The following is a 12,728-nucleotide window of genomic DNA, read 5'->3' on the forward strand; positions in this document are numbered from 1 at the left end:
TTACAGCTCAGGCACATCCACACTAGCAACGTCGCAGCCCAGGCACACCCACACTAGCACCGTTACAGCCCAGGCACACCCACACTAGCACCGTTTTAGCCTAATCACACCCACACTAGTACCGTTATAGCCCGTGCACACCCACACTAGCACTGTTACAGCCCGTGCACACCCACACTAGCAACGTTACAGCCCGTGCACACCCACTCTAGCCCTGTTAGAGCCCAGGCACATCCACACTAGTACCGTTATAGCCCGTGCACACCCACACTAGCACTGTTACAGCTCAGGCACACCCACACTAGCAACATCACAGCCCGTGCACACCCACACTAGTATCATTACAGCCCGTGCACACCCACACTAGCACTGTTACAGCTCAGGTACACCCACACTAGCAACGTCAAAGCCCAGGCACACCCACACTAGCACTGTTACAGCCCGTGCACACCCACACTAGCACCGTTACAGCCCATGCACACCCACACTAACACTGTTACAGCCCGTGCACACCCACACTAGCACCGTTACAGCCCAGGCACACCCACTCTAGCACCGTTACAGCCCAGGCACACCCACACTAGCACCGTTATAGCCTAATCACACCCACACTAGTACCGTTACAGCCCATGCACACCCACACTAGTACCGTTACAGCCCAGGCACACCCACACTCATACCGTTACAGCCCGTGCACACCCACACTAGTACCGTTACAGCTCAGGCACACCCGCACTAGTACCGTTACAGCTCAGGCACAACCATACTAGCACTGTTACAGCCCAGGCTCAGCCACACTAACAACGTCACAGCCCAGGCACACCCACACTAGCACTTTTACAGCCCGTGTATACCCACACTAGCACTTTTACAGCCCGTGCATACCCACACTCGCACCATTACAGCCCAGGCACATAATTTACTGGAAATCTTTGAGGATGTAACAAGTAGAGTTCAAGGGGTGCCAGACAATATTGGTTATTTGGACTTCCAGAAGTCTTTCAACAGAAGTCCCACATAAGAGATTAACATGTAAAATTAAAGCAAATGAGATGGGGTAGTTATTGAGATGGATTAAAAACTGAGAATCGGAATGAATGAGTCTCTTTTTGAATGGCAGGTAATGTCTTGGGCGGTACTGCAGGGTTCAGTATTAGGACTCCAGTTATTCACAATACATGATAAGAGATTTATTTGGCTTCAATGAGGGAACTAAACATAGCATCTCAAAATTTGTAGATGTCATAAAACTGGGTGGAACGGTGAACCGTGAGGTGGATGCAAAGATGTAACAGTGTGATTTGGGAAGGTTGACTGAGTGGGTTAATGGAGAGCAAAATGCAATATACATTGGATAAATGTGACGTTATCCATTATGGTAGCAAAAATAGGAAGGCAGAATATTATCTGAATGGCTGTAACTTGAGAGATGAGAATGATCATCAGGACCTGGGTGTCCTTATGCACCAGTTGCTGGAAGTAAGTGCTCAGATGCAGCAGGCAGTAAAGAAGGTAAACAGTATGTTGGCTTTCATAGTGAGAGGATTCATGTACAGGAACAAGAATGTCTTACTGCAATTATGCAGGACATGGGGGAAGCCACATCTCAAATACTGTGTCACCTTATCTGAGGAAAAATGTTCTTATTTTAGACGGAATGCAGCAAAGATTTACCAAATTGACCTGTGGGATGGCAGGACTGACATAGGAGGAGAGACCGATTGGCGAGGATTGTATTCACTGGAGTTTTGAAGAATGATGGAGGATCTCACAGAAACCTATAAAATTCTAACATGATTGGACAGGTTAGATTCAGGAAGGAGATCCCCAATGGTGAGGGAGTGTAAAACCAGGGGTCATAGTTTAAGGATCAGAGGTAAACCTTTTCAGACTGAGATGAGGAGAAATGTCTTCACCTAGAGATGGTAACCCAGTTGAATTCACTATCAGAGGAAGTGGTTGAGGCCAAAACATTACATTTACAAGAAGGAGCAACTTTGTTTATGGGAAGGGCAGGATTAGGGTATTGAGCTCAATAATTAACCATGATCATATTGAATAGCAAAACAGGCTTTAGATGTCAAATGGCTTACCTCTGCTCCTATGTTTCTATGTTAAGATGGTGGAGTGGCAGATGGGTGGCAGATGAAGTTCAATACAGAGAAATGTGAGGTGATGTACTTTGAAGGAAGAACTTTGACAGGCAATATAAAATAAGGAATTCAATTCTAAAGGAGATGCAGGAGCAGAGGGAATTGGGAATATACATGAACAGATCACTGAAGGTGGCAGGACAGGTGGAGGGAGTTTTTGGAATATTGTGAGCAATTTTGGGCCTCATATCTAAGGAAGGATGTGTTGGCCTTGGAAAGGGTCCAGAGGAGGTGCAGAAGAAAGATCCTAGGAATGATGGGTTTGTCATACGAGGAGAACTTGGGGACTCTGGGTCTGTACATGATGGAATTTAGAAGGATGAGGAGGGATCTGATTGAAATGTACAGACTACTGAAAGGTCAGGATACAGTGGTTGTGGACAAGATGTTTCCACAAGTAAGAAAGCTAGGACAGAGGACAGAGCATCAGATAAGATGATTCTTTCAAACTGAGATGATGAGGAATTATTTCAGTCAGAGGGTGGTGAATCTGTAGATCTCATTGTCATAGAAGGCTGTGGAGACCAAATCGTTGAATGCATTTAAGACAGAGATAGATAGGTTCTTGATTAGTAAAGAAATTAAAGGTTATGGGGAGAAGAATGAGTTTGAGAAATGTATCAGCCATTGTCAAACGGTGGAGAAGACTCAATGAGCCAAATTCTGCTCCTGTATCTAATCATGTTAATAAAGTATACAGTGTCCTTGGCTTTATGAGGGGCATTGAGTACAAGAACAACGAGACAATGCTGAACTTGTACAAGGTATATGTTAGACGACTGACTGTGTGGAGTTTGCACGTTCTCCCCGTGTCTGCGTGGGTTTCCTCCGGGTCCTCCGGTTTCCTCCCACAGTCCAAAGATGTGCAGGTCAGGTGGATTGGCCATGCTAAATTGCCCGTAGTGTTAGGTAAGGGGTGGGGTGTAGGGGTGTGGGTGGGTTGTGCTTTGGCGGGTCGGTGTGGACTTGTTGGGCCGAAGGGCCTGTCTCCACACTGTAATTAATCTAATCTAATCTAATCTAGACTTCAGATGGCGTACTGTGGACAGTAGCGGTCACCACATGAAAGGAAAGATATGCATTCATTGGAAAGAGGACAGAAGCAATTTTACAAGAATGATTCAAGGAATGAGAAACTTCAGTTTTGAGGATAGAAGTATGAGAGAAGGCTGAGAGGAGATTTGATAGAGGTTTTCAAAATCATGAACAGGCTGGATAGAGTAGAAATGGAGAAGATATTTCCACTTATTAAAGGAACAAATAAGAGAGGGCACAAATCTGAGTGATATGCATAAGAAGTTAAGAGTATTGCAAGAAAAAAACTTCTTCATTTACTGTGTAATTAGGATTTGGAATGCACTGCCTAGAAATATAGCAGAGGCAGGTTCAATTCAGGCATTCAAGAGGACATCGGATGGTTACTTGGATAGAAACAGTGTGCAGATATGTGGGGAAAAAAGCAGGAAATTGAAACTTAGGCAACGATGTTCATCTGAAGAGCTGTTACACAGATGATGGGCCAAATGGTCTCCTTCTACGCTATAACAATTCTGTGATTCTTTATTCTATGTTCTCAGCTCAACTGCACTATTTACTTAGTTATTCAGAAAGATAGTGATAAGCTGGGGCCCAAGAAAAGATTTCTCGCACATCTCATGAGTCAAAGTACAGTTGTTCTGGTTTGTCAACATGAATTGGCTATAACACGATTGATAAATTGTGGGGATGCTGTTTGGAAAACACAAACTTTCAACTGAACAGGTACAATGATTTTCTATAGCGATCTTCTACAGAACAATTCTCTATAGTGGTTTTCTATAGGGCGATTTTCTACAGCATGAGGTTGCAGAGAAATGCAGCTGTCACATTATAGCAGAACGAGCAGTACTCAATCATTATCCCCACATTTTGTTCTGATGTCTTAAGTAATTTCCTATCAAAGCCAATTAAGTTTATTGTAATTCTCCACACTTCTATTTTTGTGAATAGGCATCACATTAATCATTCACTCCCTACACTACCAGTGGAAGTGGAGCCAGTTTGTATCACCCAAAGGATGCACTTCAACAATTCACTGAGGTTCCTTCAATAGCACTCTCAAAACCCAAGTCCACAACCATCTAGAAGGACAGGGGCAGCAGATACATGGGAAGATAACCGCAAGCAAGTTCCCCTCCAAGCAACACGCTATCCTGACTTGCAAATGTTGCCTCACTGGAATTTGAATCCTACCAGATAATGTCGCTCAGTGCTGGGGCATATCTCACATCCCATCTATAAGACTTGATGACAGTCGTGACACTGGATTGCTGTGGCTGATATCGGCATCGGCTGTGCTGGTAGTGCTTCACAATGCTGAAAAACAGAAAAACAGGAGCCATTGAGTGGGAAGCAAGAATGGAAGAAACATGGCTATTGCTCTGGGAGGTAGTAGCATTGAGGCAATGTCACTGGGCTAGTACAGCTATAATTCAGAACCCCACGCTAACATTCTGGGGATATGGATTTAAATGCTATCGTGGTAGATGATGCAACCAGAATTCAGTTTAAAAATCTGGAACGAAAGGCTAGAATAGTGGATACTATGCCAATTATCACAAAAACAATCAGGCCACTGCTGTCCTTTAGGATGGAAATCAGCCGTCGTTACCTGGTCCGGTCTACATGTGACTCCTGTTACAACACGGGGGGTGAACGCTTCTGCTAATTAAAACAAACACCCAGAAAAGCTCATTTTGCCTCATAATCTATTAAAGTCTGAGTGATAGAGAACTCCCAACTTCCTCTATTTAAAGAAAAAAATCAATTTATTCTTTAAACTCTAAAATTGAACTTAACAACTATTTACAACTCTAAGCCTCTTTTCTCTTAAAGGTTGTTATCTACCTCCAACTCTATAACAATATACTGCTCCAATACAAGCCCCTATTAAAATTACATCAACGTAATTTTCAAAACCACCCAGCAGCTGTAGTTGTTGGTGTCGGTCTTCTTTCAGCTGCAGATCTCCCTGGGTCATCTTTGGTCTTTTGCTGCAAAAATGTTTCATATGAAAAAGCTACCTTTGATAGAGAGTGTTTTGAATTGAAGTCTTTCTCTAGATGGCAGGTTGTAGCTCTCTCTCAGGCTAACTCTCAAACTGCCAGCTTATTTATACCCAAAACATCTGATCGTCTCTTTTTTTTGGGGGGGGGGGGGGGGTGGTAAGGATGTTGTCAAAACAGTAAATTTCAAAATCAATTGGGTTTTAGTATCCTGGGGCATAATTTAAACTGATTGGTTCAATTCAAACTGTTGTGAACAATAGCAGCCAAGTGTTACATATTTTCAATTGTCCAGTACACTCTGAGACTGCTAGTCAGTCACATGACAGGTGCCTGCAAACTCTCACCACCAACAACTTTCACTCTTTCTTAAAGGTACAGTATATGCCTTCAATTTCGTAACACCTCCCCTCTTAAGAAAAAAAGAACCATCATAATGAAAAGATGGTTTTTTTTTCTTTAATTCTTAACCCCATTACAATGAAAAACATATATATATAAGGGTTGGTATCCATTCAATCATATCTATACTTTATCCATTAAATCTGTGATAACGCATCTGCTATCACATTCATACAACCTACAACATGTATAATTTGCAAATTAAAAATCTGTAACATAAGACTCCAATGAAATAGTCTCATATTCTTGTCTTTAAATCGTTCCAAGAATGTAAGAGGATTGTGATCCATGTACACAACTGTCTCCAACACATTATTCATCACATAAACATTAAAATGTTGTAATGCCAATATCAAACTCAATAATTGATTTTCAATGGTGCAGTATTTTCTCTGGTGGATGTTTAATTTCATTCAAAAGTAATCAACTGGCAGTTCAATTCCATCATCATCTTCCTGCAGCAGTACAACTCCAACTCCTGTGTTGCTAGCATCGATTGCAATTTTGAAGGGTGTCAAAACGTTTGGTGTAGCTAAAACTGGTGTGGCAGTTAATACTGCTTTTAAATTGTCAAATGCCTCCTGGCATTGTCCTGTCCACCAAAATTTTGAGTTCCTCTTCAGTAAATCTGTTAGCAGTGCTACTACGCTGCTGAAGTTTGGAATAAACTTCTGGTAGAATCCGCTTAGTCCAAAGAATCAAAGCACCTTTCTTCAAGATTGATTGTGGAAATTCCTCGATGGCCTTTGTCTTTGCATTCTGTGGGGTCAACCTTCCATGACTAATGTTATATCCCAAGAACAATCTGCTTTCGCAAATTCCGTTTTCTTTAAGTTTATTACCAATTCTGTTTCTCTTAATAGTTTAAAGAGCTCTGCGTACTGTACCATGTGATCTTTCCATAACTCACTAAAGATCACCACATCATCCAGATAGACTCCACAGTTTGTTAATCCAGCCACACCTCTGTTCATGAGTCTTTGGAATGTGGCCAGTGTGCTCTTCATTGCAAAGGGCATCACTTTGAATTGGTATAGCCCATTTGGGGTTACAAACACAGAAACTTCTTTCACTTTCTCTGACAAAGGTACCTGCCAATAACCACGCACTAAGTCCAACTTTGTGATGTAACTGGCTTATCCAACTTTCTCTAGAAGTCCTCCAATCTTGGTATTAGGCATGAGTTGATTTTGTTATGGCATTAACCTTCCAATAGTCCACACTAAATCGTTGAGTACCATCTGGTTTGGGAACAAACACGATCAACGGAGTCCATTCACTCTGACTCGGTTCGATGATATCTTCATTGAGCAATGAATCCATTGGACCTGTGTGGCTTTGAAAGGATTAAGTCCGTAGGCGTGTTGTTTTATCAGAACAGCATTCCCTATGTCCACCTCATGCACAATAGCATTAGTCCTCCCCATCCTATTGCTGCATGTGTCTGCATACTGCTGCAACCAACCTTTCAACTGGGTTCTTTGCTCCTGAGGCAGAGACTTCATTAACCTATCCCACTCCTCAGGGACTTAGTCATTATTTTGAGGCACATCAAACTCCACGACATCTGGATTTGAATCCTCACTATGCAGGGTAGTAACCGCTCCAGTTACAGGTTCCGCCCCCACTCCCAGCTCCACACCCACACCAGATCCCAGCTCCCAGCCCTGCCGAGTTTTCACCATCCCCCCAGACCTCCCCCTCACTGAGGACGAACGATCAGTCCTCAGCAAAGGACTCACCTTCATCCCCCTCCGTCCACGCATCAATGAATTTAATACACGCCTTGACATCGAACAATTCTTCCGTCGCCTCCGCCTCTGAGCTTACTTTCACAATCAGGACTCCCGCCCACCTTCCGAGGACCCCTTCGCCCACCTCCAACACACTGCATCCACCTGGACACCCCGCGCTGGCCTATTACCTGCCCTCGACCTCTTCATTTCCAACTGCCGCCGGGACATTAACCACCTCAACCTGTCTACCTCCCTCCCCGACTCCAACCTCTCACCCTCACAACGCGCAGCCCTCCAATCCCTCTGCTCCAATCCCAACCTCACCATCAAGCCAGCGGATAAAGGGGGCGCAGTGGTAGTCTGGCTCACTGACCTCTACACTGCTGAAGCCAAACGTCAACTCGAGGACACCTCTTCCTACTGCCCCCTCAACCATGACCCCGCCCTCCATCACCAAACCATCATCTCCCAGACCATACAGAACCTCATCACCTCAAGAGATCTCCCACCCACAGCTTCCAACCTCATAGTCCGGGAACCCCGCACTGCCCGGTTCTACCTCCTTCCCAAGATCCACAAGCCTGACCACCCTGGCCGACCCATTGTCTCAGCATGCTCCTGCCCCACTGAACTCATCTCTACCTACCTCGATACTGTCCTATCCCCCCTAGTCCAGGAACTCCCCACATACGTTCGAGACACCACCCACGCCATCCACCTCCTCCAAGACTTCCGTTTCCCTGGCCCCCAACGCCTCATCTTCACCATGGATATCCAATCCCTCTACACGTCCATCCGCCATGACCAGGGCCTCCAAGCCCTCCGGTTTTTCCTCTCCCGACGTCCCTAACAGTACCCTTCCACCGACACTCTCATTCGTTTGGCCGAACTGGTCCTCACCCTTAACAATTTCTCCTTTGAATCCTCCCACTTCCTCCAGACCAAAGGGGTAACCATGGGCACACATATGGGCTCCAGCTATGCCTGTCTCTTTGTTGGCTATGTAGAACAGTTGATCTTCCGTAATTACACCGGCATCACTCCCCACCTCTTCCTCCGCTACACTGATGACTGCATTGGCGCCACCTCGTGCTCCCGCGAGGAGGTTGAGCAATTCATCAACTTCACCAACACATTCCACCCTGACCTTAAATTTACCTGGACCATCTCTGACACCTCCCTCCCCTTCCTGGACCTCTCCATCTCCATTAATGACAACCAACTTGACACTGACATTTTTTACAAACCCACCGACTCCCACAGCTACCTGGATTACACCTCTTCCCACCCTACCTCTTGCAAAAATGCCATCCCGTATTCCCAATTCTTCCGCCTCCGCCGGATCTGCTCCCAGGAGGACCAGTTCCACCACAGAACACACCAGATGGCCTCCTTCTTTAGAGACCGCAATTTCCCTTCCCACGTGTTTAAAGATGCCCTTCAACGCATCTCGTCTACATCCCGCACCTCCGCCCTCAGACCCCACCCCTCCAACCGTAACAAGGACAGAACGATCCTGGTGCTCACCTTTCACCCTACCAACCTTGGCATAAACCAAATCATCCGCCGACATTTCCGCCACCTCCAAACAGACCCCACTACCAGGGATATATTTCCCTCCCCACCCCTTTCCGCCTTCCACAAAGACCGTTCCCTCCGCGACTACCTGGTCAGGTCCACGCCCCCAAACAACCCACCCTCCAATCCTGGCACTTTCCCCTGCCACCGCAGGAACTGTAAAACCTGCGCCCACACCACCTCCCTCACCTCTATCCAAGGCCCTAAAGGAGCCTTCCACATCCATCAAAGTTTTACTTGCACATCCACTAATATCATTTATTGTATCCGTTGCTCCCGATGCGGTCTCCTCTACATTGGGGAGACTGGGCACCTCCTAGCAGAGCGCTTTAGGGAACATCTCCGGGACACCCGCACCAATCAACCACACCGCCCCGTGGCCCAACATTTCAACTCCGCCTCCCACTCTGCCGAGGACATGGAGGTCCTGGGCCTCCTTCACCACCGCTCCCTTACCACCAGACACCTGGAGGAAGAATGCCTCATTTTCCGCCTCGGAACACTTCAACCCCAGGGCATCAATGTGGACTTCAACAGTTTCCTCATTTCCCCTTCCCCCACCTCACCCTAGTTCCAAACTTCCAGCTCAGTAACTGTCCCCTTGACTTGTCCGGACTTGTCCTTCCTGCCTACCTTCTTTTCCACCTATCCACTCCACCTTCTCCTCCTTGACCTATCACCTTCATCCCCTCCCCCACTCACCTATTGTACTCTATGCTACTTTCTCCCCACCCCCACCCTCCTCCAGCTTATCTCTCCATGCTTCAGGCTCACTGCCTTTATTCCTGATGAAGGGCTTTTGCCTGAAACGTCGATTTCGAAGCTACTTGGATGCTGCCTGAACTGCTGTGCTCTTCCAGCACCACTAATCCAGAATTTGGTTTCCAGCATCTGCAGTCATTGTTTTTACCAGGGTAGTAACTAACACCTGTTCCTCCAGTTCCCTCTCTCTATAATATGATTGCAACACATTCGCATGACATACCTGATACAGTTTTTTCTATCCAGCATCTTTACGAGATAGTTTATCTGACTCAAATTTTTCTCAATTTGGCAGGGACCACTAAACCTGGCTTTTAAGGGATCTCCTAACACCGATAATAATACTGAAACATCATCCTCATGGATAAAATGTCCAAATTTCAGAGTTTTTATCTGCCACCTGCTTCATTCTATGCTGTGCCCTCTTCAGGTGCTCTTTAGCTAACTCACCTACCTGATTTAATTTCACCCTCACCTCCAATACATAATCCAAGTGTGAGACCTCTGATTCCGGTCCTGTCAATTTCTCTTTAAGTATTTTCAAAGGGCGTCTCACTTCATGTCTGAATATTAACTAAAAGGGAATCAACTAAGTAGATTCATTTGGGGCAATAGACAATAGGTGCAGGAGTAGGCCATTCTGCCCTTCAAGCCTGCACCACCCTAATGGCAACTCTAATGGCAAATAATATGAATGGGATACCTTTATCTCAATCATTGGGGAAATCCTGACAGAACACAGAACAGAGAAAAGTACAGCACAGAACAGGCCCTTCGGCCCACAATGTGGTGCCGAGGATTAATCTTAAACTAAAACAACCTAACCTACTCACCCCTCAATTCACTGCTGTCCATGTGCATGCCCACCAGTCACTTAAATGTCCCCAATGACTCTGCTTCCACCACCGCCACTGGCAACGCATTCCATGCATTCACAACTCTCTGCGTAAAGAACCCACCTCTGACGTCTCCTCTATACCTTCCTCCTAACACATTAAAACTATGACCCCTCACGTCAGTCAATCCTGCCCTGGGGAAAGTCTCTGGCTATCGACTCAATCCATGCCTCTCACTACCTTGTACACCTCGATCAGGTCACCTCTCTTCCTCCTTCTGCCCGGAGAGAAAAGTCCAAGCCTAGTCAACCTCTCTTCGTAAGACAAGCCCACCAGTCCATATAATAGGGCAACAGAACTGGACACAATATTCCAAGTGTGGTCTCACCAGGGTTTTAAAGAGCTGCAGCAAAACCTCCCAGCTCTTAAACTCAATCCCCCTGTTAATGAAAGCCAAAACACTATATGTTTTCTTAATAACCCTATCCACTTGGGTGGCAACGTCAAGGGATCTATGCACTTGGACACCAAGATCCTGCTGTCCGCCCACACTGCAAAGAATCCTGTCTTTAATTCTATATTCGGCATTCAAGTACACTCTTAACATGGTATTAAGGGTCTGATGCCACCTTTCTATATGTCCCTGGGATTCAGGATGATATGCGCTTAAAGTGCTGTATAACCTCCTTAAACAGACCTAGCCTTGGTCTGATTGTATCTCTCTGGGTAGCCCATACACATGAAGAAAGCTATTAATTCCTCTACCACCCTTTTTGCCTTAATACTCCATAATGGAACTGCCTCCGTAAATCTGGTCGACACATCCATTATAGTTAACAATTACTGGTTCCCACTTTTAGTTTTCAGGAGGGGACGTACACAGTCAAACATAACCTGCATGTAAGGTTCTTCAAATGCGGGAATTGGCAACAAAGGGGTGGGTTTTACTATCGCCTGGGGCTTATCTACCATTTGGCACGTATGAGATGTATGACAAAAGTTAATCACGTCCTTGTGCATTCCATGACAATAGAAATGGTTTTGTACCTTAGTCTTCCGTGCACCTCGGTGACCTCCTACTGGTAGTTCATGTGCTACCTGTAACACTTCCTATCTGTATGCTACCAGCAAAACAATCTGGTGCACTTCTGCCCAGTTCTCCTCTACATGTGGTCTCCATTTTCATTGTAGGATTCAATCTTTAAGATAATAACCCTCAAGAATATTCTCTGCCTTCTTTTCTGAGGATTCATCCACGTATAGTTAGGGTGGACAGTGAGAGCCTTTCTCCTCGCATGGTGAAGGCTAACAAGAGGGGACATAGCTTTAAATTGAGGAGTGATGGATTGAGGACAGATATCAGGGATAGTTCTTTTTCTCAGAAAGTAGTAGGGGCATGGAACGGCCTGCTTGCAACAGTTATAGACTCACTGATGTTAAGGGCATTTAAATGGGCATTGGATATACATATAGATAATAATGGAATGGTGTAGGTTAGATGGGCATCAGATTAATTTCACAGATCGGTGCAACATCGAGGGCTGAAGGGCCTGTACTGCGCTGTAATGTTCTATATATATCTTTTATTGTCTTGTCATTCTTAGTAAGTCCATGAGCCTTTCAGGACTAAACACTGTTAAACAACCTCTGGCTGTTCAGGATTTTCCTGCATCATTACATCAAACAGGGTATCCGCTAACTGAACCTCAACTCCTTCATCTTTCTCTTTAGCTTTTTTCTTCATGCTGTGACTTATAATAGTGGGATCTTGTTACTACACAGTGTGGGAAAATTCCAGGGTATTTTTCTTTTAAGTCCTCCATTCCCTGGTCTTCCTTTGGCTTCTCCACAACAAGGGGTGTTACTCCCACCTTGGATCCTACTAAATCATTCCCAAGAACAAACTGTATTCCTGGAACTAAACTCTGTCAATCACTCCCACTGTTACTTCCCCAGTATGGATTTGACACTCCAACTTGCTCTTACTTAGGGGAATGCTAAATTTCTGTCCATCTAGCCCACAATTACCACTCTCTCAGGTAACAGGTCAGAAAGAGTGCTAATACACTCATCTCTTACAATAACAGACTGGTTAGATCCTGTATTTCTCAAAATTATAACTTCTTTCCCTTCTCCCCATTCTTTCTGAGTAAACTTTACCCACAGAGGCTAATTCTTTGTGGAGATCAGGCACTAACTCCATACCCAGCCCCTTTC

The 12,728-nt window shown here is 45.2% G+C and overlaps 1 protein-coding gene across 4 annotated transcripts in view; it reads right to left on the reverse strand.

Moving 5' to 3' along the window:
- The window catches only part of tmem63c (transmembrane protein 63C), a 400,240-nt gene that overhangs the window by 135,532 nt on the left and 251,980 nt on the right, over positions 1–12,728 (reverse strand). For all 4 annotated transcript variants that reach the window (XM_072567924.1, XM_072567925.1, XM_072567923.1 and 1 more), the window contains one exon: positions 4,386–4,508. In XM_072567924.1, coding sequence (XP_072424025.1) covers positions 4,386–4,508 — 123 coding nt within the window. The remainder of the gene's footprint in view (positions 1–4,385; positions 4,509–12,728) is intronic.

Source organism: Chiloscyllium punctatum, chromosome 4 (genome assembly GCF_047496795.1).
Source record: "Chiloscyllium punctatum isolate Juve2018m chromosome 4, sChiPun1.3, whole genome shotgun sequence".
NCBI classification, from domain to species: Eukaryota; Metazoa; Chordata; class Chondrichthyes; order Orectolobiformes; family Hemiscylliidae; genus Chiloscyllium; species Chiloscyllium punctatum.